Source organism: Eretmochelys imbricata, chromosome 1 (genome assembly GCF_965152235.1).
Source record: "Eretmochelys imbricata isolate rEreImb1 chromosome 1, rEreImb1.hap1, whole genome shotgun sequence".
NCBI lineage: Eukaryota > Metazoa > Chordata > Testudines > Cheloniidae > Eretmochelys > Eretmochelys imbricata.
This window is the reverse complement of record NC_135572.1, coordinates 335,207,300-335,231,856: the sequence shown is the minus strand read 5'-3', so window position 1 is coordinate 335,231,856 and position 24,557 is coordinate 335,207,300. Positions and strand designations below refer to the sequence as shown.

At 41.1% G+C, this 24,557-nt stretch overlaps 1 protein-coding gene across 1 annotated transcript in view; it reads right to left on the bottom strand.

The window, feature by feature from the left end:
* RELN (reelin) overlaps positions 1–24,557 on the bottom strand; it is a 455,527-nt gene that overhangs the window by 94,250 nt on the left and 336,720 nt on the right. Inside the window, exons 23-27 of the mRNA XM_077807865.1 lie at positions 19,319–19,456; positions 17,582–17,768; positions 7,489–7,694; positions 4,453–4,624; positions 3,962–4,162 (exon numbers count right to left, since the gene is read on the bottom strand). Of these exons, the coding sequence (XP_077663991.1) occupies positions 3,962–4,162; positions 4,453–4,624; positions 7,489–7,694; positions 17,582–17,768; positions 19,319–19,456 (904 nt within the window). The remainder of the gene's footprint in view (positions 1–3,961; positions 4,163–4,452; positions 4,625–7,488; positions 7,695–17,581; positions 17,769–19,318; positions 19,457–24,557) is intronic.

Genomic DNA, 24,557 nt, shown 5'->3' with positions numbered 1-24,557 from the left:
ATTGTCCATGACCCTTGTGCAAGTGGATAGGTGGGAAAGGTGCAAGAAACCTTCCTTACCCTATGCAAGAGGCTAGGATAGTCATAATCTCTCTGCATAGCTGGCCACAGAGAGGAGAATATACTGTAGGTTAATGCAGCCTGCACATTCCACCTGCACTTCTGGAAGCACCAGGAGGATTTGTGTCCCCTGAGACACAATCCTTCCAAACGGTCCAAATACCACCCAATGCTCAGGGATACAGCCACATGCCACAGTCTAGTCCATTGATTCCAGCTGGATTATGTATGTGAGCAAGAGGTGTAGGATCAGTCCTCAATATATAAGCAGCTTGATTAAACTGAAACAGCGCCACCAGTTCATGTGAAATAAGAACGTGCATTAGACAAATTTCAACTACCACTTTCAGTTTTCAAATTATTACAAGTGTAATATTGGAAAAACTCATATTAGCTTTCTTTATTGATCTATAGAAATTCTACATGACAATGCCAAAACATTTATGACAAATTATGATAAATGTGACTGTGCTTGGGTTTACTAGGCAAAATTATCCCCTATACTGGTATTGACAATGGAAATGCCACAAGTTCTCCAGGCACCTCAGTTACAAAGAACACTCCCTGTTTTATAAAGTACTTCCTCTGTAAAGCCTGTGCAATACAATGGCAATGGGGATGTTGGGGAACTAATGGAGAGGAGTTTCATTCCGGAGGTCAGTCAGGGACAGGAAGGAAGGTGTTGTATGAACCTCACCTCTCCTTCCAAAATAATAGGTGGAGGGTGGGAGACCTCTAGAACATGCCAAAGATGGAACAGAAGGACCTTTCGCAACAAAGTAGTTCTCAAGAAGAGGCGTTCCCAGCTATAGCTAGTTAAATTATTCATTGCAAGAAAAAATGTCTGTGAAATATTGCCATTTTTGTTAAATAAGGCCATATAGAAAAGTCCTATAAAATTTCACAGGGATAAAATTAATAGGGTTCTGCAGAAATTACTCTAAAGCCCACAAAACAGAAAATGCTAGCCCTTCTGTAGATCTGTGAACCATCCTATATAGAATTCTATAGAAGGGATATGGTTCTCTATTATATTCTATGTGCTTATGCAATAAGGAAGTTATGCCTAAATAAGATGTTTCATTATCTCACCAATTCTATCCCGACCATTCACAGGTGATGGCAATGGAGAGAATAGGTTTCTAATTTTTGCTAGAGCAAAAAATACTAAATCCAAAAAGAAAGAAAGGTTGAATTATGCTAAGCAGAAATCGCTCAGCTATTTCACAAGGATGTATAATTATTATGCATGGGGGGAAGACGTACAATTTTACCTATATATCAATAACTTTTGGACTACAAGTGACCACAGACACTTAAAACCACTAGGCCCAATCTAAGCAAAGTCTATGATGGAGTGCTCATCTTACTTTTAACACTCCACTGCAAATGCCTGACAATCTACTGGAAGCAGGTAGTAATACATACCACATCCAGACTGTAATTATTACTGTCTCTATTTCCTTTATTAGAAAAAGAACACAAGTAGCTTCTATGGTTAATTTTAATACTGTGTAAAACACAACATTTAAGACAGGTTTCAGAGTAACAGCCGTGTTAGTCTGTATTTGCAAAAAGAAAAGGAGTACTTGTGGCACCTTAGAGACTAACCAATTTATTTGAGCATGAGCTTTCGTGAGCTACAGCTCACTTCATCAGATGCATACCGTGGAAACTGCAGCAGACTTTATATATACACACAGAGAATATGAAACAATACCTCCTCCCACCCCACTGTCCTGCTGGTAATAGCTTATCTAAAGTAATCATCAGGTTAGGCCATTTCCAGCACAAATCCAGGTTTTCTCACCCTCCACCCCCCCACACAAATTCACTCTCCTGCTGGTGATAGCCCATCCAAAGTGACAACTCTTTACACAATGTGCATGATAATCAAGTTAGGCCATTTCCTGCACAAATCCAGGTTCTCTCACTCCCTCACCCCCCTCCAAAAACCCACCCCCATACACACACAAACTCACTCTCCTGCTGGTAATAGCTCATCCAGACTGATCACTCTCCAAGTTTAAATCCAAGTTAAACCAGAACATCTGGGGGGGGGGTAGGAAAAAACAAGAGGAAATAGGCTATGGGGGTGGGTTTTTGGAGGGGGGTGAGGGAGTGAGAGAACCTGGATTTGTGCAGGAAATGGCCTAACTTGATTATCATGCACATTGTGTAAAGAGTTGTCACTTTGGATGGGCTATCACCAGCAGGAGAGTGAATTTGTGTGGGGGGGTGGAGGGTGAGAAAACCTGGATTTGTGCTGGAAATGGCCTAACCTGATGATTACTTTAGATAAGCTATTACCAGCAGGACAGTGGGGTGGGAGGAGGTATTGTTTCATATTCTCTGTGTGTATATATAAAGTCTGCTGCAGTTTCCACGGTATGCATCTGATGAAGTGAGCTGTAGCTCACGAAAGCTCATGCTCAAATAAATTGGTTAGTCTCTAAGGTGCCACAAGTACTCCTTTTCTTTTTGCGAACATTTAAGACCTGATTCAGGAAAGCACTTAAACATATGATTCAAGTAAAGCATAGCAATGGAACGTAAGCAGGTTGAAGTTAATCACCTACTTAATTGATTTCCTAATCTATACACACATAAAAGGAAGAGGTATTACTGCTTCAACAGAGACTTTTTTTGTTTCTTAGTTTATGTTACTTTGCTAAAAGTTTCAAGGATGGAAAGCATTTTAAATAGTAAGTCTGCTTTATTTAGACTATACATCATGCTTGGATCCCTGCTGAGTATAACACCTACAGAACAATGATTTTGTCACTCAAGCAGAAAAAGTGTCAAAATGTGATTAGCATATTTTTCTGGTGAAATTGTATTTACATATTTAAGTGTTTTTTGTTTTACAAAACAGTCTGAGGCATAACACAATGGACACTGATTTATGTAATGTACTGTAGTCCTCAGATGGTATAGCATTTTATCAGCAGAACTTCTAAATGGGATGAGATTATTTTACAAATTCCCTTATTCTAGCCAACTTTCCTATTTATATAACTGTGGGAATTATATTGAAAAGCTGCCTGTAAACATCTGATCTCTTTAATAATTCTGTTTGTAAATTATTCAGTATCTGTATCCACCAATTATGTAAGGACCATGTATTTGTGGCTAGCTCATTAAAATTGCATTGCAACCGACCCCCAGAATTCACCAATGGGATTTCATTATAAACTCAATAAAATTTTGATTAGGGTTCAGAAACAACAGCTTGTCAAAGCAAATACACTTCCTTTTGAGTTTATATTCTGATGTACTGTCACAGCAAAGACAATTTTGTAAGCCCTTTAAAGAAGAGAATACTAATTGGAGCCTATATTCACTGCCACAATAAAAGTAAATTATTTGAAAAACCCACATTGGAGTATAGAACAGCTTGTAAATTCTTAAATACTTTCAAGTATAAAAAAATGTACTCATGCCACATGGAAGCTTTGTAGTCACTGGGTACCAAATGGGATACATTCTCTTTCCATACCCCACTGCAGTAGCATTTCCTGATACTGAATGGAATATAATGACAGTCATTTCAAGTCATCACTTCAGAGGCTTATTAAGATATAACAAATTTTTAAAATTTATTTTGGTGAAACAGACAAAGCTTTCCTGTTCTATGGTTGTTATCCTTTTCTTTCAGAAAGCAGGGTCTTGTTAATAGAGTACAACAACATACTTATGTCCTCTGCATCTTTTACACAGACAGAAATGGGAAGGATGTTTTGCAACCTTTAATCTCACAAGTAGTTCTTACTCATATGAGCAGTCCTGTTAAGATCACTACGGTTGCTTGGGTGAGTAAGAGATATTTACATGAGAAAGGGTTGCAGGATCAACCCACTACACCTCAACCTCAACTGGAGAGATCTGAAATAAAAGAATACCTTGAACTGCAGGACATATCCAGGTTTCAGTGTTAAATCCCGAGTCACAGCAAATCGATCTCCATCTGATTTACCAAATATCATTGCTGATGGGGTGGCAGAACAGAAACTTTCATTTTTGGTCATCCCTTCATTAGCCAACATCAGCCACACACTGAGCTGGTTCATAGGGTAATCAAATGCTGGCTTCTCATAGAAGTTCTGGCAGAAATGAAAGAGACATCAAACATCACCACCACACTGTATGGAATAACAATGAAGTAACTTTTAAACACTCTTTTCTATCTTGATGCATGTAAATCATTTAGCACCAGGATAGGTGCTATCTATAGGTGCTATCTATTATGAGAAGGATTATAAAAGTACCTAGACAGACAAGGATATACCTGCAAATACTTCAGTTTTCTTTAAAAGCAATCAGTAAATTCCAAGAAAACTCTATTAAATCTCCTGCTTCATTAAGGTACCTATTTACCGGCATTGCTTATTACCTGTGGTAAAGTTGGGTTAATGACAGGAATGATCTGCTTCTGCTTTTCTGACAAAATGATGATATCATCAATGGCCCATTGGTCATAGCCTTCCCCCGAAAATACTGGCTGCCACCAGCGGAATCTAGTACAAGGAGTCTTTGCAGCAGCCGGAAGCTCAAGATAGACAAATCTAAAAGACAAGATTTTAGCAGAACTTTATAGAACACTCAGTTCTCAAAGAGACATATGAAACACTGTAGACCAGACGGTGGAGGCCAGAAAAGGTAAAATCTGTTTTACAGGTGGGAATCATTAGAAATCTTCCAAATCCTTGGATATCAGCTCCCCATCTGTAAAATGGGGATAATGATACATCCTTTGTCTGTCTTGCCTAGCACAAGGGGGCCTTGATCTCAGAAGGGCTTGTAAGAAGCTATTGTAATAAAAACAATAAATAACAATAATTTAGAAAGCTATCATTGAAAGCAGGATTCTGTTTCATAACAATTCTCCATAGCAATATCAGAAGACCATTTCATCAAATCAGGCATTCTCTTTTTGGTGACATCCTTACACCAAGTATCTTTCTGATAAGTATAGGAATAAGAATAACAGTAACACAAAGAGTTATTTTATGTTCTATTTGAATAAACTTCATTAAGCATCATTGTCTTGGACATATTAGAAGTATGTCTTATGGGTAAACATAGACTACTTTAGTCCAAACAATGTCATACTTTGAACTAATTAATCAGGATACACATTTTGGCTGGTTCTTCATTGAATACAACAGGATTTTCAAATGTTCTCTGTTTAGTACATATTAAAGGAATGAATCCTATGTTGTGAGTTATTTTTAACACATTAATTGAAATCTAAATTAGAAATAAGTTTTAATGGTCTCTCTTTTGGCAACTCAGGAAATCCTCCCATACATTACCCATTGTGGGTGTTTTGTAATTTATTGCGTTTTTGTTATTAGTAAGCCCCTAACTTCTATGGTGATAGCAGGTATAAATGTCAATAAAATAAGTAATAAAGCAATAATACTTGATGTCATATGACCGAAATAGGGTTATCAGAGTAACATACTGATATAATTGAAATTTCATCTATCCTTCCATATTAACTATTTGTAACATTGCAGGTGGAGCTGGTTGTGATGCCTATAGTTAAGGTTGCCCTACATTTTCCATTATAAGACCCAATTTTCAGGTGCATATAACTTTGCTAAACTTTAACCATTCAGACTGAAATTTTCCATGCTGGGTGACTGCCTCAAACTGAACTTTTTGAGGGAAATTTCAGCAAAAAATGGTTCAGCCATTTCTGAGAATGAGGTTAGGGAAATACATTTTTGCATATGTTAAATATCCTTATAACTATTTCAATGAGCAGCTCTAACACGTCCATGCTTTGGAGCAGGAACTTGAAATTTGGCAACAGGTCAGAGAAGCCAAGAATCAGAGGGATGTTTGAAAATCCAACTACATTTTGCTGACTTATAACACTTTGAAAGTCACCATTCAAAATTGCTCAGTAGAGGTTTGCAAGAGGCTGGTAGCTAAATTCTCTGTACATTCCCTCTGCACTGAGCATGTGCCAACTAGGTCTTTCCCTGCAACTGCTCCTCCTGCCTGCTATGGGCTGCTGTGGCACCAGGCACCAGATTGGACAGTGGTGAGACTCAGAGCTCCCTTTGCTATTGCCCAGGAAGCATGGAGAAGAAGGAAGAAGCAACCTGACTTGAATGTAAAGGAGCAGAGGTTGGTAGGAGGTGACTGGGCCAGAAGGGGACAGATGGGATGGAGGAGAGAATACAGGGGCAGAAGTGCATATAACTACTAGAGAACATTCCTCTCCAGAACCTGAAACCTAAGCAGAGCTGGCTGGGAAATGGAAATCCCTTCCCATGCAAAATTTTGCATTTTTTAAAAAAATTTTCACCCTGAATCATGACAAAAAGTCAAAACGGTAACATTTTTCATGGGAACTTTTGGCTTCCTTGTTGCCCACCTTGTTGGCTCTTGTTTTCACTGTAGTGAAATTGACAAGAGTCTTCCAGCCCAACTGCCAGAGTGGCAGACAAGCCAGGGTGGTCAGCTACTCTCCAGCTCCAGAGCCAGAGGAGTAGAGTGCATGAAGCACTCAGCCTTTCTGCCTCTCACCACTATCTCTTGGAGCCAGGGAGGCAGAGTCATGGCACTCAGCCTCGCAGTCCTTCTGGAAGGCTTTGATAAGAGCCTTCCAGGCGGGCAGCTGGGGAGCCGTCATTTTGACATTTTCTATGGAAAATGAAAAATTTTAAGCAAAACTAAAATTTTCCCATGGAAATTTTCAATTTCGCAAAAAGGACATTTTCCATGGGAAAATGATTCTGACAAAAATTCTTGACCAGTTCTAGTCCTAAGTTACTTAGGTGCATTTGAAAATTTTACCCTCAATTCTTCCGTGCCTCAGTTTACCATCTATAAAAATGGGATAATTTATTTACCTACCTCACAAGGGTGTTGTGAAGCTAAATACATTAAAGACTGTGAAGAGTTATTACGGTAACAGAAGCAAAATAAGTACCTAAGATAGATAGATGTAATTAAAGTAACCTTAATTCTGGCATTTCCTAATTTTGAAGTGTTTAACTTTGCATCTTTAATGTTCTTTTAATGTAGTTTTTTGCATGTAATATCAATACATATTCATCAGAGCTGAAACCAGAGATAAAAGGAAACAACAAATTTCTGCACCTCATTTTGGACAAGTTCTATATTTTTCTGTTAATTTTGTATATGTATTAGTGATCTGGTCATGTTGCACATTGGATTGAATAATTGGACACTTTTATTTTTCACTAGTTTTTCTTTACGGTCCATCTCTATTAGATTTTTTTCCATTCCTAGTCAAAGTACTTTACTATTGAAGCCTGGAAGAGTTTCCTTGTAATGGATTTTATGCATTATGACTTACAATGTTTTTGTTTTGCCTTTTAATAAACTGAGAGAGAGATTTTTTAAAAAGTCTTATATGATATGGCTTTAGTTTGAACCAATATCTTACCTAGGTTTGCTGAAGTCAGAGAAGTACATTTCTGCGAGTAGGTGCCAAGTGATACCTCCATTGTTGCTGTACTGCAACAGCACACCTTCCTCTCTGTTGTCTGGTTTATTGCATGAAGAGCTCTCCCCACCTATCTGAATGTAAAACTGGATGAAATCTGCCCAGGTGGTGTCCAAATCCCAGCTCATCAATTGCCTTTTTCCGTCCTGTAGTAAAGAGGCACATGAAAAGAAAATAAATATACTCAGATTGTTAATCGTCCCGCTAAGACACTTTTACTGAAAATGTCTAAATGTCAAACACAGTTGTATATGGAAAATTATGTACAATATACTGCAATGCAAAGGAGTTGCATTTTGTGCAAGTGTGATTCTCTCCTCATCGGCCTTTAAGACACAGTCCCTACTTTAGCCATTCTTTACACTGTAATCACTTTTGACTGTATCACTACTTCTACCCTGCACACATTTTTATTATCACAAACCCAGCATTCCATGTTTTTTTAATTATTTATCTAGCACTAGGAGTGCAAGGCCTTAAACACACATTTGTAAATTTTGAAAATTACCCTCTCTCTTCTGTGCTCCTCCCCATGGCTTCTGGTGTCTTGCACCCTCAGGGGAGCCAGGAGGGAACAGACCCTGTACACCCTGAACTATTTAGGGCCAGATTTTCAAGTGTCCAGCACCTAGCAACTCCTATTGTGACACATGTGAAACTGCATTAAGCTGTTTTGAAAACCTGGCCCTTAACATATAATTTTCCCAGTCAAATCTTGTACTAGCACTTTGTCTGAGGGCTAGATCCTGAAAATTGTTTAGCACTATGTGATGGGGTATACAAACCCTGCACTGGACAACAAAGGGTTAAGGAGCTGCTGTGGGCTCAGGTAACTCCACCTCCACATCTGCAAGACATGCAAAGGCTGGAGGAGGAGCTCAAAAGGGTAACAGAGCAGCTCACTTGTTGGCAGATCAGAGAAGAAAGAAAAACCCTCAGCTTCGGAGGAAAGGGCTGACCGAAGGCAGGAGCCTCTCAGATGACCACTCCATGTAGGCCCCGCCCTGGGGGAAGGGTGGCCTAGATTTTGATGCACCCTCAGCGGAAATCATTCCCCTCCATTTCTTATGAACTCAGTTTATTTGCATTAATTCTCTTTGCTTTTTGTTCGTGGACTACCCCAGAAGGGGACTGACTTTAAAGTGACCTGGCTGGAGGGCCAAGTCCTAGGAAGAGGCTGGTCACCACAGAGGCTGTGTGGCCATCAGCAGCAGACAGAGGGGAAAGAGCTGCTATGCAACATCCAGTCACCAGGCGGTGCCAGCAGTGAATGAACCCCTTCACACACTCAATTCCCCCGGACTTTAAAGGGATGTGAGGGTGGTTAACATATTGCAGGGTCTGGGCTGGCACACACTAAAACCCTATCATAGTAGCCTTGTTGATTTCCTGCATTTTCCTTCCATATTGCATCTTAAAAAAATTTAGGACCATTTTTGTCCAGGATGTATTTTCACAGAGCAGCACTGAGTGAACACGTGTCTTATTCACTCTCTTTTTCACGTACCCATGAAATATCTTCTTTCTTCTGGGTTGTTTCCATGGTCCAGGATACATTCTTACCACAGATGCATCACCTCATACTCACAAACTTTTTTGCATTTACAGCATTCAACATATCCATAGCCATCCGACCCTCTCCACTATTGTTTTTCATTCATTTGCCTACGTGCAAGCCTAATCTTTCAAAAGAATCTGAATTGAAGGCTTCACATTTTTCTGAGGCACCCAGCTACCTAAATCATCATCATCATCATGGCAGCTATCAAGGATCCAGTGATCAGAATAGCAGAGTCAAATTCCAGGTCCTCCTCTGCACTTTAGAATCAGTATGTTTGATATCTCAGCTTCCTACTACCTCCTTATGGAGACAGTCCATGGTAGCATTCACTGAAGTGTATAAAGTTGACTCTTGCAACAGGGGTAAAATAGAGGCATTTTACCTTCAGTTTTCATGTAAGTATGTTTCACTCGCACATACGGGTATGTTCTGCTCCCAGTCACACTGGTATAGGTCAGGGGTTACTCATTTCAAGTCAGTGGAATTACTCTGTGAAATCACTGCCAGAGCCAAATCCTGAGCATAAAGTGGTTTGATTTAATGCAAAATGTCACCATCTCCCAAGGATGTGGCCTTCCTTTATCTGCTCATTATGTTCAAAAGCAGCACTACATGCTCTTCAGCCATATCACCAGGATGGACAAAACCATCGCAGCACACCATGCTCTCAGACTTTCCATTGATGTGCAAAGAGGTGGACATGACATCCTGACAAGACGCGGCACTGTCCACAGACTGCCGCTGAGATTCCTGGATTTGCAGGATTGAGCCAGATCTGGGAACTTCAGTACATGACACGTGGTGTGATGCCATCAACCATGATTACTCTGGCTGGCACAATGATCCTTACTAGACATGTATGTTTGATGATGAATTACTCTGGATTTACTCCATCAGAAAGCAGAACTGGCCTGGTAGTATTTAGAAGTCTGTTTTGCTATCTGTATCTTTGAATACCAGCAAAGGACATTTACCATCTTTCTCTACATTGAACTATTGAAGTGATCATTGTCTGCCTTGTTATCAATGGAGGGGAGGGCAGAATCAGGTTCAACTATGGTTTTATAGAGTAGTGTATTTCCACTCTGGATACATGACCCCTCTTTTATATGGAGGGCCCTGCCTGCAACAGAACCAGTGCAGTACTGTTCTGATGGGATGGGAGCAGGAGTTGTAGGATCCTACTCCCAAAACACCCCTTTGTGCAGCAAGGATTTGAGGGTGGAACCACTGGCTTTGACACTATGTAGGTCCACCAAACTTCCCCCTCGATGGAGGTGGTTTAAGAACATAAAAAGGGCCACACTGGGTCAGACCAATGGTCCATATAGCTCAGTATCCTGTATTCTAACAGTGGCCTGTGCCAGATGCTTCAGAGGGAATAAACAGAACAGGCAATCATTGAGTGATCTATCCCCTGTTGTTCACTCCCAACCACTGGCAATCAGAGGCTAGGGACACCCAGGGTTGCATCCCCGACCATCTTGGTTAATAGCTATTCATGGACCTATCCTCCAGGAACTTATCTAATTCTCTTTTGAACCATGCTGTAGTTTTCACTTTCACAACATCCCTTGGCAATGAGTTCTACCAGTTGACTGTGCATTGTGTGAAGAAGTACTTCCTTTTGTTTTAAACCTGCTGCCTATTAATTTCCTTGGGTGACCCCTGGTTCTTCCGATATGTGAAGGAATAAATAATACTTCCTTATTCACTTTCTCCACACCAGTCATGTTTCTGTAGACCTCTATCATATCCTCACTTACTCACCTCTTTTCCAAGCTGAAAAATCCCTGTCTTTTTAATCTCTTCTTATACAGAAGCTGTTCCACACCCATAATGATTTTTGTTGCCCTTTTCTGTACCTTTTCCAATTCTAATATATCTTTTTTGAGATGGGGTGAACAGAACTGCACCCAGTATTCAAGGTGTGGGCGTACCATGGATTTGTATAGTGGCATCAAGATATTTTGTCTTATTATCTATCCCTTTCCTAATGGTACCTAACATTGTGTTAGCTTTTTTGACTGCTGCTGCATATTGAAGGATATTTTCATAGAACTATCCACAATGACTCCAAGATCTCTTTCTTGGTGGTAACAGCTAATTTAGACCATTATTTTATATGTATAGTTGAGATTATGTTTTCCAGTGTGCATTACAGTGCATTTATCAACACTTTGCATTCTGCATGGAGGCTACGCCAGCCATGATGCTAGACTATCAGCCATGGAGTGGCTTCATGGCTGCCCTATGGCGTGATGGGTGGATTCTTTCACCCCTAGCTTCCAAGGCAATTTCAAGAGCTTAGCCAGTCTAGTAACGATGTGCATTGGGGGAGGATTTGGTGCTACTCTAATTATGTGCTATAAGATACGGAGGGATTTCTAATGTGTCTCAGTCATGTTGATAGAAATGAAGATACTTGAAGAGCAGAATTACAAGTCCAGAGATACAAAGGGAAACTGAACTAGAGACCTGGAGAGGAAATGGGGTTGGACTGGGGGAAGAATAATGGAGGAGCCACAAGGAACTATCAGAAAAGAACAAATATCTTAGAGGAAGATTTAGAGAAGCAAAAAGGAGATGAAGTTGAGCTCATCACTTGATATCAGGTTCAAGGACTGACCAATCCTGCACTGCCATACATTACTATATGTAAGATGGTGATAGGAAAAACCATCACCCAAGAGTATCTGTGCAGGTGTAGAGACAATACTGATTTCACCATTTTTGTGCTCTAAAAATGGCTGTAACTTGACATAGTCTGGCAGTGAGAGTCACTGACATTATGGTAAGCACCTGAATAAACTTTACTGAGAGCTGTAACCTGATGTCCTGACTGCCCAACAGTTGGTCGGGCGGTGATTACAGCCCTTTCCTGGAGCAGAGAATCTTCAATAGGTTTCAACAGAAGTCAGTACCAAAACTCCCAGCATTTCCCCTTAGGGATTTGCCTTCACCAAAGAATCCAGCCAGGAGGGAAGAGAACTGAGCTCAGTTTGGGTTAATTGCTCTTTATAAAAAGAGTGTTACGAGAGTCACTGTCTCACTGGGTTGGAGTAAGCACAGAACCAGATCCATCAAGACAAGGGTCTAGCTGTGAAGAGTCTTTTGTTTTTTGAATTATGGCTACAAAATGGATCAACCCTCTGAACCTGAATTTATGGATTGTTTGTTTCACCCCCAACATCACATTAACCGATCTGCCACAACTGCAACAAAGTTGAATTCTGGGTTCCAGAGTAGACTAAACAAACATAAGACTTAGGGACACAGTGGAGCAGAGTAGTGGGCACTCATGTTATCTTCAAATTTCTCCAGAATCATGGATTCTCCTCCATTTCCAAGTACAAAGTAGCATTAAAAATGGGAAGCTTGGTTGAATTTACAAAGATGGTTTAGATATTTCAAACCACATTTATAATTTTGAAATTTGTATCATGCATTCCCTTATGACAGTCTTCAGACTTCCAGTCCAGATGATGGGCAACTGACATGATCTAATTGGACATAAGTGACAAGGGTTCAGTGTTGGGGTTTAAAATGCCAGCTACACTTTACAAGAAAAGTGAGATTGATTTAAACCTTTCCTTCAGTTCATGGAAAAATCAGAACACACAAATGTCTACAGCATTCTAGCCCAAACCTTGCTGCATCCCTCCATTTTGTTTTGGAATTACATGCACAATATTATACATCCAGTTCCATAGTTAGACTCTACAATACACTGTATATGCAGTATATCAAAGTTTCAATCCCTTTACATGTCTAGAGCAATAATCTTTTGTAAATTGATTTATGAACCAAATTAAGTTCTTGAAATTCTGCAGCCAATTGCAGATTTTATTGACTTTAAAACTTTTTTTAATATGCAAAAAATCCCTTGATCCTCACAAAATTAAATTAAAACCCAGTGATATTGTTTCGCCTTGAGATATATAAGCTTTTCTGACATAATATGGGGCCCTCACATGAGGAAAGTCTACCTGGAATGAGGAGGTGGTGGGGTAAGATGACTGCAACAGCAACTCTGCTGTGGGGTCCAAAACTGGCTAGCATGGTACCAAAATTGGATTATGATAGCCAGGGAGGGAGCATAGCCAGGGTGGAGGGAAAGGCTGATATTTCCCTGGGAGCCTCCATGGCAACTTCCTTCAGTGACTGAGCTGGAATTGAAAGCTGTCCTCATCAAGCTGAACCTCTGAGGGGGGAAGACATGTAAACACACACTCTTCTGAGGGTGTACCAGTCCTGGATAACTCAGAGTCCGTCAAGTATCAGAGGGGTAGCCGTGTTAGTCTGGATCTGTAAAAGTGGCAAAGAGTCCTGTAACACCTTATAGACTAACAGACGTATTGGAGCATAAGCTTTCGTGGGTGAATACCCACTTTGTCGGACGCATGTAGTGGAAATGACAGTCTGGACCTATAATAGGATGCTTCCGCCGACGTGCACAGGCAGAAATTGTGGAAAAACAACATTGCATGCCTCATAACCTAATTCGTGCAGAACGCAGTGCCATCCACAGCCTCAGAAACAACCCTGACATTATAATCAAAGAGGCTGATAAAGGAGGTGCTGTTGTTATCATGAACTGGTCTGACTACCAAAAGGAGGCTGCCAGACAACTCTCCAATACCAAATTCTACAGGCCACTTTCCTCAGATCCCACTGAGGAATACACTAAGAAACTGCACCATCTACTCAGGACGCTCCCTATACTAACACAAGAACAAATCAACATACCCTTAAAGCCCCGACTGGGGTTATTCTATCTACTACCCAAGATCCACAAACCCGGAAATCCTGGACGCCCCATCATCTTGGGCATCGGCACTCTCACTGAAGGACTGTCCAGATATGTGGACTCTCTACTCAGACCCTATGCCACCAGTACTCCCAGCTATCTCCGTGACACCACTGATTTCCTGAGAAAACTTCAATGCATTGGTGATCTTCCAGAAAACACCATCCTAGCCACCATGGATGTAGAGGCTCTCTACACAAACATCCCACACACAGATGGAATACAAGCTGTCAGGAACAGTATCCCTGATGATGCCACAGCACAACTGGTTGCTGAGCTCTGTGACTTTATCCTCACGCACAGTTATTTCAAATGTGGTGACAATATATACCTCCAGACCAGTGGCACTGCTATGGGCACCTGCATGGCTCCACAATATGCCAACATTTTTATGGCTGACCTGAAATGATGCTTCCTCAGCTCTCGTCCACTCACGCCCCTTCTCTACCTATGCTACATTGATGACATCATCATCTGGACCTATGGGAAGGAAACCCTGGAAGAATTCCACCACGATTTCAATAGCTTCCACCCCACCATCAACCTCAGCCTGGACCAATCTACACGGGAGGTCCACTTCCTAGACACCACGGTGCAAATAAGTGACGGTCATGTTAACATCCTACACCAAAAACCCACTGACTGCTATGCCTACCTTCATGCCTCCAGCTTCCATTCTGGACACACCACACGATCCATTGTCTACAGCCAAGCGCTGAGGTACAACCGCATTTGCTCCAACCCCTCAGACAGAGACCAACACCTACAAGATCTTCACCAAGCATTCTCAAAACTACGATACCCACATGAGGAAATAAGGAAACAGATCAACAGAGCCAGATGTGTACCCAGAAGCCTCCTGCTGCAAGACAAGCCCAAGAAAGAAACCAACAGAACTCCACTGGCCATCACATACAGTCTTCAGCTAAAACCTCTCTAATGCATCATCAGTGATCTACAACCCATCCTGGACAATGATCCCTCACTTTCACAGGCCTTGGGAGGCAGGCCAGACCTCGCCCACAGACAACCCGCCAACCTGAAGCATATTCTTACCAGCAACTAAACACCGCACCATAGTAACTCTAACTCAGGAACCAATCCATGCAACAAACCTCAATGCCAACTCTGCCCACATATCTATACCAGCGACACCATCACAGGACCTAACCAGATCAGCCACACCATCACCGGTTCATTCACCTGCATGTCCACCAATGTCATATTCGCCAGCAATGCCCCTCTGCTATGTACATCTGCCAAACTGGACAGTCCCTACGTAAAAGGATAAATGGACACAAATAAGATATTAGGAATGGCAATATACAAAAACCTGTAGGAGAACACTTCTATCTCCCTGGACACACAATAGCAGATTTAAAGGTAGCCATCCTGCAGCAAAAAAACTTCAGGACCAGACTTCAAAGAGAAACTGCTGAGCTTCAGTTCATTTGCAAATTTGACACCATCAGCTCAGGATTAAACAAAGACTGTGAACGGCTAGCCAACTACAAAAGCAGTTTCCCCTCTCTTGGTGTTCACACCTCAGCTGCTAAAAGAGGGCCTCATCCTCCCTGATTGAACTAACCTCATTATCCCTAGCCTGATTCTTGTTTGCATATTTATACCTGCCTCTAGAAATTTCCACTACACACATCTGAGGAAGTGGGTATTCATTCATGAAAGCTCAGGGTCTGTGTGCAATGTACGTCATCCCCTGAACTAGAAGGGGTGAATCAAGCTTCATGTGAAGAACTGAGATACTATTTCAGATAGGTTTGCTGTACTTCTCATACATATAACACAAAATCCATTCTACCAATAGAATAATCAGCTACAGAATTAGGTTAATTAAAACAGGCCTGCAGTTACGCAACGTCACAAAGGAAATGCAAGGGACTAATTGAAAGAGTTCCATGATGAAAACATGCCTACAACTGATTAAAATGAGATATAAAAGATAAACAAGGAGTCAGCAGAACAAAGCCAAAATTAATCCAGAAATGAGAGACTGATAATGGCAGTAAACATTAGAAGTTCAAATACAAAGTGGCTATTTGAACAAATACAAAGAAATAGCAACACATGTGTATGTGCTCTAAAAACAACACACAAATGTCAGCCAATGATTACAAATAATTTATTATAACATCTATCACCATGGCAGCGAGGCGCATTGAACACAGAACATCTAAACACAAATTAAATAAGCCACCTTCAATTATGGCACTCAGACTGCTGCTACTGAAAAAATAAATGCTAACCTAACCCTTAGAGATCAATAGAAAGAAGCCAAGAATTTCTAAATGAGATTTGCACCCTTCCTAAGCAGAAATAAGAAGAAAAATAATAAAAGAGAACCCCAGATCATAGCAGGTTAATTCTAATTTAGCAAATTACTTTGAGAAACTTGGCTTGAGAAAATGAGCCAGAAGGAGGAACATCTAATAGAGAAGACAATTATATAAAAAATCCAATTATCACAATTAGCTAGTTATACTGATTGGTCTATTATGAAATTTTCAGTACTGCATTGCATTTCCAGGAGACTTGGCTGTACACATATACATAGGTGCTGGAACTGGGAGTACTGGGGGTGCTGCCACACCCCCTGGCTTGAAGTGGTTTCCATTACATACAGGGTTTACACTTTGGTTCAATGGCTCTCAGCACCCCCATTATAAAAATTGTTCCAGCACCCCTGCAAGTATATAGGAGTTCTGAAAATTATTTGATGGGATAGATTTTTGTAAATGAGATAAACAACATACAATTACACAGCTTAACATATTAGCTTATTCCTCTGGGTCTGATCCAACTTCTAGTGTCTGCAGTGGCAATTGGATCAGGCCCGTAAAAGGAAACCACATAACTATGCGTATAGTTTTCCTTTCTGTAATTAAAATGAGATATTACAGCAATGTAAGAAGAAAAGTAGATCTGTGACCACAAAGCTGTTCTCCTAATCTTACATTTGGTTATAAAAGTATCTTTTTGCTTTCATCTGATTACATATTATTGATCTGCAGATTTCCTAATTTTCTCTTTGTTTCATGTTATTTTTGTGTGTGAGTGAGCCAACTGAGTCATGCAAACAAAGCATCTGATAAGAGCTAACCAAGCATTTTCCAGAAAGCTGGAGGAGTAACATATCTGTATTTTCACCAGCTCCAGTTCTTTGACTTCAAAAAAATTGCATGCCTTGAGGGTGTAGGGAAAGAACTAGCCTCTGAAAGAAAGACTACTGCCCTTGCTTAGGAAAAAGAATGAAAGAATAGTCACTAATGGGAGTTGTAAGTTACTTGAAAGAATATACAGCATATATACAAATCCTATTATAAACAATAGCAGGATTAATATGCAAATTTCTCAGGTACATCACTGATCCTTTAGTTCCTCCCATTACACATAGTATTTCTTAGGTGAACAATCAATGTCTGCATTCCCAATCCTTTCTGTCTGTAAAAAGACTAACTTGGCTTTGTTCTGCACATGTATCCATATTTTTGTCTAATTTGCATTTACGTACTGCATGTCATCTACTCTTGTATCGCTTTCTAACACACACCACCAATCTCCTTCTTTGTTGCCGTACAACCATATTAGGTTCCATTTAAAGATATATGTAAAGTGTTTCTAATTTACCCAACTCTTGGGTGTACCTTGTTGAAATAGAGTGATGATCCAGAAGAAATGACCCCACAGCCTTGTTCAGGTTTTACAATTTCTCCCCCAATAACTTCCTGCCATTCAGTCTTCAAACCATTTGGGTTCTCAAAATCAGACATTACAGTTGAAGGGAGGGAAGTCTCAGGGTGACATTCAGTGCCCTGGTATCCTGGATCACACCTGGAGAGAAGCATAAAGACACCAGGCTCCTAAAGATACATATATATTCTACTTGATGTTATCCACAATTACTTTAAAACAATGCAGCAGCCCTTCTAAGTTAGATGTGAAATAATCAGACTCCCTGGAATCACAAGTTCAGGTCCTGGCGTGGTCAGTTCAGCCTTTCTGAAACAGATACACAGAAGCTACTATGTATGTAGATCTTTTTAATCAGACAAAAACGTAATGGCTATTCTGTTCCCAGGGGTATTAAGGGCCAAATTTCCAAACAGGCCTGCACACTTCTGTACATCTTCCGACCTGTGTATTCCACAATCCCTGATTTGCCTGGGCACACTCCTACATATGAGTGTGCAAACTGGAGGGTGTATTAGCAAACTGCAATTGGAGCATATACAAGTTGTCCACTCACAGAAGGGACCATGAACTGTTAAAAATCTGTCCTTACAAAAAGTTTTATGGGATATTTAAGAACAGAGGTTTGTCCTAGTGACGATGATCAAAACTTCCCCTCCACTTACAGTTACGTAGTGTTGCTGTCTCTCTCCCACCAAAGATGGTTACATTTTAGTGGTTAGTTATACCTGCATTTATTTAGTCAAAACACTCTTTTGGGATGGAAGGTAAATGAATGATACTGTGGGGAGAGAAAGTCAATGGCATTTGGGTTACTAACGTGCATTTGTGATTTAGAAAATCTCTCCTGTAATGACCTATCTTGTGTGGACATGTACCACAGCTCAACTCTGCGTCTTAGGTTCTAGAATATTAACAACTATCAGAGATTTTCTTCCTGCTCACATGGCAGGAGCATTTACTTTTGGTGTAGATGGATCTTAGTTGTATCCCTGCTGTCCCTGTGAAGTTCTGGCCATGATGTGGAGCACCACTTTGCAGTGTCCAAGTGGTCTTGAAATTTGTTAGTCGACTATACTTTTCTATGTTTTTACAATGCAGATAAACATTAATTGGTTATGTTTTTTCTATATCCACCACCTACATAATTTTTAAAAATACCATCATATCTTCTCTCTCTAGCTATTTAAAAACATGCCAATCACTGTGGTATCTAGATGATCTTGAGGCCAGTAGACACTAGCCAAGTCCCTGGTGTAAGTCACAGAAGCCTAAAGACAGCTCAGTGTGATCCTGGCTGCCAAACAGTACCCACCCGGGGTCCACTCTGACAATATGGGATCAGCTGGTCACAGCAGTGCCCTGGTCATATCCCCTATGCCTGGGACAGGATGGTGATGTTGGAGTAGATGCAGTTATAATGGTCCTTACACCACTGACGGATCCCTCCACAGCCTGGATCCACCAGGTATATGCCTGCTTTGCTTTTGGGGACTGGAGCACCTGTTGGCTTTTGTTCTGGCCATAATGGTTTAACAAACACATTATTTCATTTATTTATTTAGATTTTAAACGATTGAAAGATACATCTCCAAAACTCTAGGTGACCTAACATCCTTATAACACAATACATAAAATCCCAGCAGCATTCAGAGTCACCATTTCCAGAGGAACTGGGAAACGTGCAATACCTGCATATGCCATGGTCGCACCAGCCGTGTCCATTACACATATTTGAACATTGCTGTCCAATGTAGATGTTGTCTAAAGCCCATTCATCTTGGACTGTGTAGTAGCACTGACTCCAACGGAAACGTGTAGCACTGGACCTGAAAATTAATAACAAAATTGTTTTATTTGTAATGCTTTACACAACTCTCTGCAAGAGACTAGAATGCAACAAAGCAAAAATACAGAATAAACTAGTTCTACAGTTCTACTTGTAAGAGATTGACACAACAGAACACAGATTTTGATAAACTAATTTTCTAGGTAGAAGCACCCTTATGTGCAGGAGAAAATGAGGGACAATCCAATTATTCATGACGTTTCTGAGGAATGTTACAGAGATGCTTCAAATGCTTTATGCTTAACAGAAACATGAAGTTTAAAAACTTCATGAAGAGGAGCAAACTTCTATTCAGTAACATTCTGTGAGCATGAGAAGACATAAAACTAGAATTTCTGTATGTTATTTCCAGTCACTAACAGTTGTGTCATTTTTACTGTACACAAAAGTTTCACTTTGTTGAGACAATATTACAAGAATTTATGATCTGGTTATTGACATTTTAATCAGGTTTTAGAGGCAGACATGTTTTACACAATATATTTTTGCTTTTATTTTAATATTTTTTAAATGACCCCCTGTTGGCTAGGCACTCAAATGAAATCCAAACCCTGTAATTTCATGCCCTGTGTTAAAGGTGTAACATTCCCCACCCATAACCCAGGTTTTGTGGTGATTGTAGTTTCTGTCGTGCTGGTAATCAGACTTCTCCACTTCAGCCATTTCTGAGACCAAGGCTAGAGAAAAATACATAGCTTTGGCCATATTAAAACAAAAGAAAACAAAACAAAAAATATTAAAAGAATGTTACTAAGGTTGCAAAGTCCAGAGCTAAAAAGAAGAAATGCCAGAATTAAGTATGCCTGTGCCCCTGTATACATGTATGCAGTATGACATCATCTTTAACAATATGATCATATACCTTTTTACCCTCAGGACCCTTGCCTCATTTAGTGCTCAGGATGGACCTCCCTTGGGGATGAATCAGGATTATGTTAAAGCAAGCTGTTGTCCATAGGATCCCTAGCTCATTTGTTCCTGAAGTTGGTAGATGTGGAGAGAATGAGGCAGGGGAATGTAGGGAGAGAAAGGAGGGTCTCATGGCTGAATGCTGTCCTAGAGAATTGGATTCTGCCCCTACTTTTGCCAAAGAATTCCTGTGTAATATTAAGCAAATCACTACACCAAATTTTTCCCAGGTGGCCACTAAGTGAGAGTTCCTCATTTTGTAGGTGACAACCTGAGACCCTGGGCCTGATTTGTAGAAGTGATGAGCACAGAGCTGTGCTTGAAAATAAAAAGTACTATATGATGCTAAGTACTCTGAAAAGTCAGGTCCCAGGCATCTCAAATGGGACACCCAAAATTAATGGATATATTTTACCATCATCTCTGTGTGTCTGAGCTCCCAATCTGTAAAATGGTGATAATATTCCACCATCTCAGAGGAGGGGTTTGTGAAAATAAATTAATTAATGTTTGTGAAGCCCTTGGATACTATACTGATGAGCTCCACAGCAAAGTCTCTCAGGAAATTAACAATTGTGTCTTCAAAGTAGAGTCTGAATAGTGTGCTGTAAATAAGACAGAGGACACATATTGAACAATGAGGCTAAAACAAAATATTGAATAGCTGCTGATTAGTGGAGCACCGTGCTTCGTGAACACTGAATGAAGCAGGGGATCTGTGGAAAAATAATATGTGATTATGTAATTAAAGACTGTCTCATAATGTATACGCATAAGGGAGCTAAAGTAAGATTGCTCAGGCATCCTTAATTTTGGCATTTATTAACTTTTGTGCGCTTCACTTTGCAACCTGAATAATGTTTTAACATATTTTTACTTTGATTTGATATATAATAGTGAGAACCACAGAAATCCACCCACAACCGAACAATAAAGTGAAGGCTTCTTTTGCATAGAAAGACCTCACTTTCTTAAAGATGTTTAAAGGTGATAGAGCTATAGCCAGACATATCAAAATGTCTACGCACTTGTGGGGAAGTGTATTTATCCCGATACTCAAAAAATGAACAAAGCAACAAGGTTAAACAATTCAAATTTGGGAATCTTAGTACTTTCTGGGAGTTTATTTGAGCATTTAAGTCAGGGATGGGCAAACTATGCCCCACGGGCCACATCTGACCCTCCAGACGTTTTTATCCGGCCCTCGAGCTCCTGCTGGGGAATGGGGTCTGAGGCTTGCCCCGCTCTAGTGCTCCAGCTGGGGAACAGGATTGGGGATTTGCCCTGCTCCACGTGGCTCCCGGAAGCAGCGGCATGTCCCCACTTTGGCTCTTACACGTAGGGGCAGCCAGGAGGCTCCACACGCTGTCCACACCCCAAGTGCTGACCCCGCAGTTCCCATTGGCCGGGAACCATGGCCAATGGGAGCTGCAGGGGCAGTGCCTGCGGACAGGGCAGCATGCAGAGCCACCTGGCTGCTCCTCCATGTAGGAGCCAGAGGGGGGACATGCCACTGCTTCTGGGAGCTGCTTGACGTAAGTGCCTCCTGGAGCCTGAACCCCTGACCCTCTACCACACCCCAACCCCCTGCCCCAGCCCTGATCCTCCTCCCGTACTCCAAACCCCTCTGTCCCAGCCTGGAGCAATCTCCTGAACCCCTAATGCTTCATCCCCAGCCCCACCTCAGAGCCTGCACCCCCAGCCTGGAGTCCCCTCCCACACCCTGAACTCCTCATTTATGGCCCCACTCCAGAGCCTGCACCCCCAGCCAGATCCCTCATCCCCTCCCGCACCCCAAAGCCCAATTTCATGAGCATTCATGGCCCACCATACAATTTCCATACCCAGATGTGGCGCTTGGGCCAAAAAGTTTGCCCACCCCTGATTTAAGTGATAGTTAGAGTTTGGTTTAAAGCCTTCAGCTAAAGGTTTCTGTTCACCTTTAATGCTGTAGGCACTGCTTTTTCACCCAAATGAACCATTTCCCCCCCCATTCTCAGTAACTACTTTTCATCAAAAATATAGTGAGAGTTTTACAGTATATATAGTTAAAGCACCTGGGCAGGTTTGCAGATTAAATATTCCTTCAGGATATGATGTATTGACAAGTTACATCATAATAGCTATGAATGATCCATTAATGCCTATCACTTCATTTAATCCACAGAATAAAGACTCCCTAAGTACATACAGACACAACTGTCCATAAACATTCCGAGTTAGCTTTTACTGTTTATTTTGCCGGTGACCTGAAGATAATCTGCCATTGACTCCTTCCATCCCCACCCAAAATCCTTTAAATTTTTAGAACTGTGTTTCTAAAATTCATTGAAGTATATCAAGGAACACTAAAGCTCATTGAACAATGGTGCTCCTCAAGGTACCTTAATCATTTGCACTTCATTGAGATCACAATTTGTAATTCCACAAGAAGAACCATAACAATCGGTATTCGCTCTTATTGCATTCAAAGAAATAAAAAACCCACTGACCACAAGGAGGAATATTTTTTGTAAAAGACTGTTTTTAAATGCACTGAGAGATTATTTAACTCATATTGTGGTTCCAAATTACTGGAGTAGAAGCATTATCTCTACATTCCCTTGCTTTTAAACGATGATCATTGCTTCACAAAACTCAATTATGCAGCACTAGAAACTGTGGGGGACATTTTCAAAGGCATTTAAGCACCTAACTTCCACTGCATGTTTTCTATTATGTAAGTAGTAAGCATGAGTCCTAGACACAGTTTCCTGTAGCAAAAAAAATCTAGAAGGTATAGAATAAAAGGCATTTCCTGATTTCCCCCAGTTGTCCTGATTGGCTGCCCATGGTGCACAGCCCGGGGATACCATGACACACAGGGCTGAGAGGTGGAAGCAAAGAGATTTTACACCGTCAGGCTCTCAACTGCTCTGCACAAGTGACAGGACCAGCAGACCCACTGGTAACAATTTACATCTCTTTTTGTGCAGAGTGTTGTGCAATGTACGGAATGCGGAATTTAAAAGTTCATCCACATTTTATGTGGCAGCACTGCAGAGATGCTGCATCCGGCCATGCACTGCACAGCACTGTAGCCGGGACTAATGGACTGTGCAGGAGATCCTTTGCAACTTGCCAACAGAGACAGACCAATAGGGGCCACTGCATTGCCTGCAAACAGAGGTGACCATTCCCACAACAAGAAGCCTCTCCTCCAGACATATCTTCCTGGATATGGAACTGTTTCAGTGACCTGCCCTGTGCTTCTGAACGTGGAGTAGGATTTATGCCAACTGCAATGTGGAGTTTGAGTACTGAGCAAGAGTAATGGAAGTGCATACATAGTCTCTATTCTTAACATGGTGTGCTGGGCTATAGCCGCAACTCCAGTAACTATTAAAGAGTGTTGTGGCTAAAACTTGGTGCATTGACTTGAAAGGAAGTCCTTTCATTTAGCAATGGCATGAGATTTGTTTCTCATATTTACAGGTAGTAAGTGTATTGAGTTGAACTTTTTAGACCAACAGAAATGTGGCCAAAATCTTATCATAAAGAGCTTATGTGAAAACAGCTTGATCATTTTGTCAGAAACTGAGAAACGGATGGTCAGGCCTAGTGGTTGAAGCAGCAGTGGTCAGGCCTAGTGGTCAGGCCGGGGACCAGAGACACAGTCAGAGCGGAAGTCAAGAATAGGATTGGAACAAGGCTGGTGCAAGATTAGGTGCAGTCTGTCAGAACCACAAAGTGGCAGGGGATACTCCCAGCGAGATAGTGATATTGAACAGACTGAGTGGATGCTCTCATTGGGAACCTATATCCCTGGCTTTGGGGTCACCTGGTTAGACTGGCACCTGTGGACTGCCTGAGCCCCGGTTGATGTGGAACCCTCAGGTAATCAGGCTCAGGGATGACTAATTAGCTCAGCAACACTTATTGGGTTCAGGCTGACGGTACTAATCAGGCTCAGAGATAACCCATTACATTTCCTCCCCTCCCCCCATTCAAAAGATGTCTACCAGAGGTCTTTGGACCAGGCTTATAAGGGTGTAATTGATAGAATTCTCAAAGTGGATCTGGTGCATGTATGTTTTCAATGGGCTCCCACAAATGATCAGCTGGACCATCACCCTCCCAATCAACAAGGTGCATGAGCTTTCCTCAGAGAATTTTGGAATCCAAAATTTGCT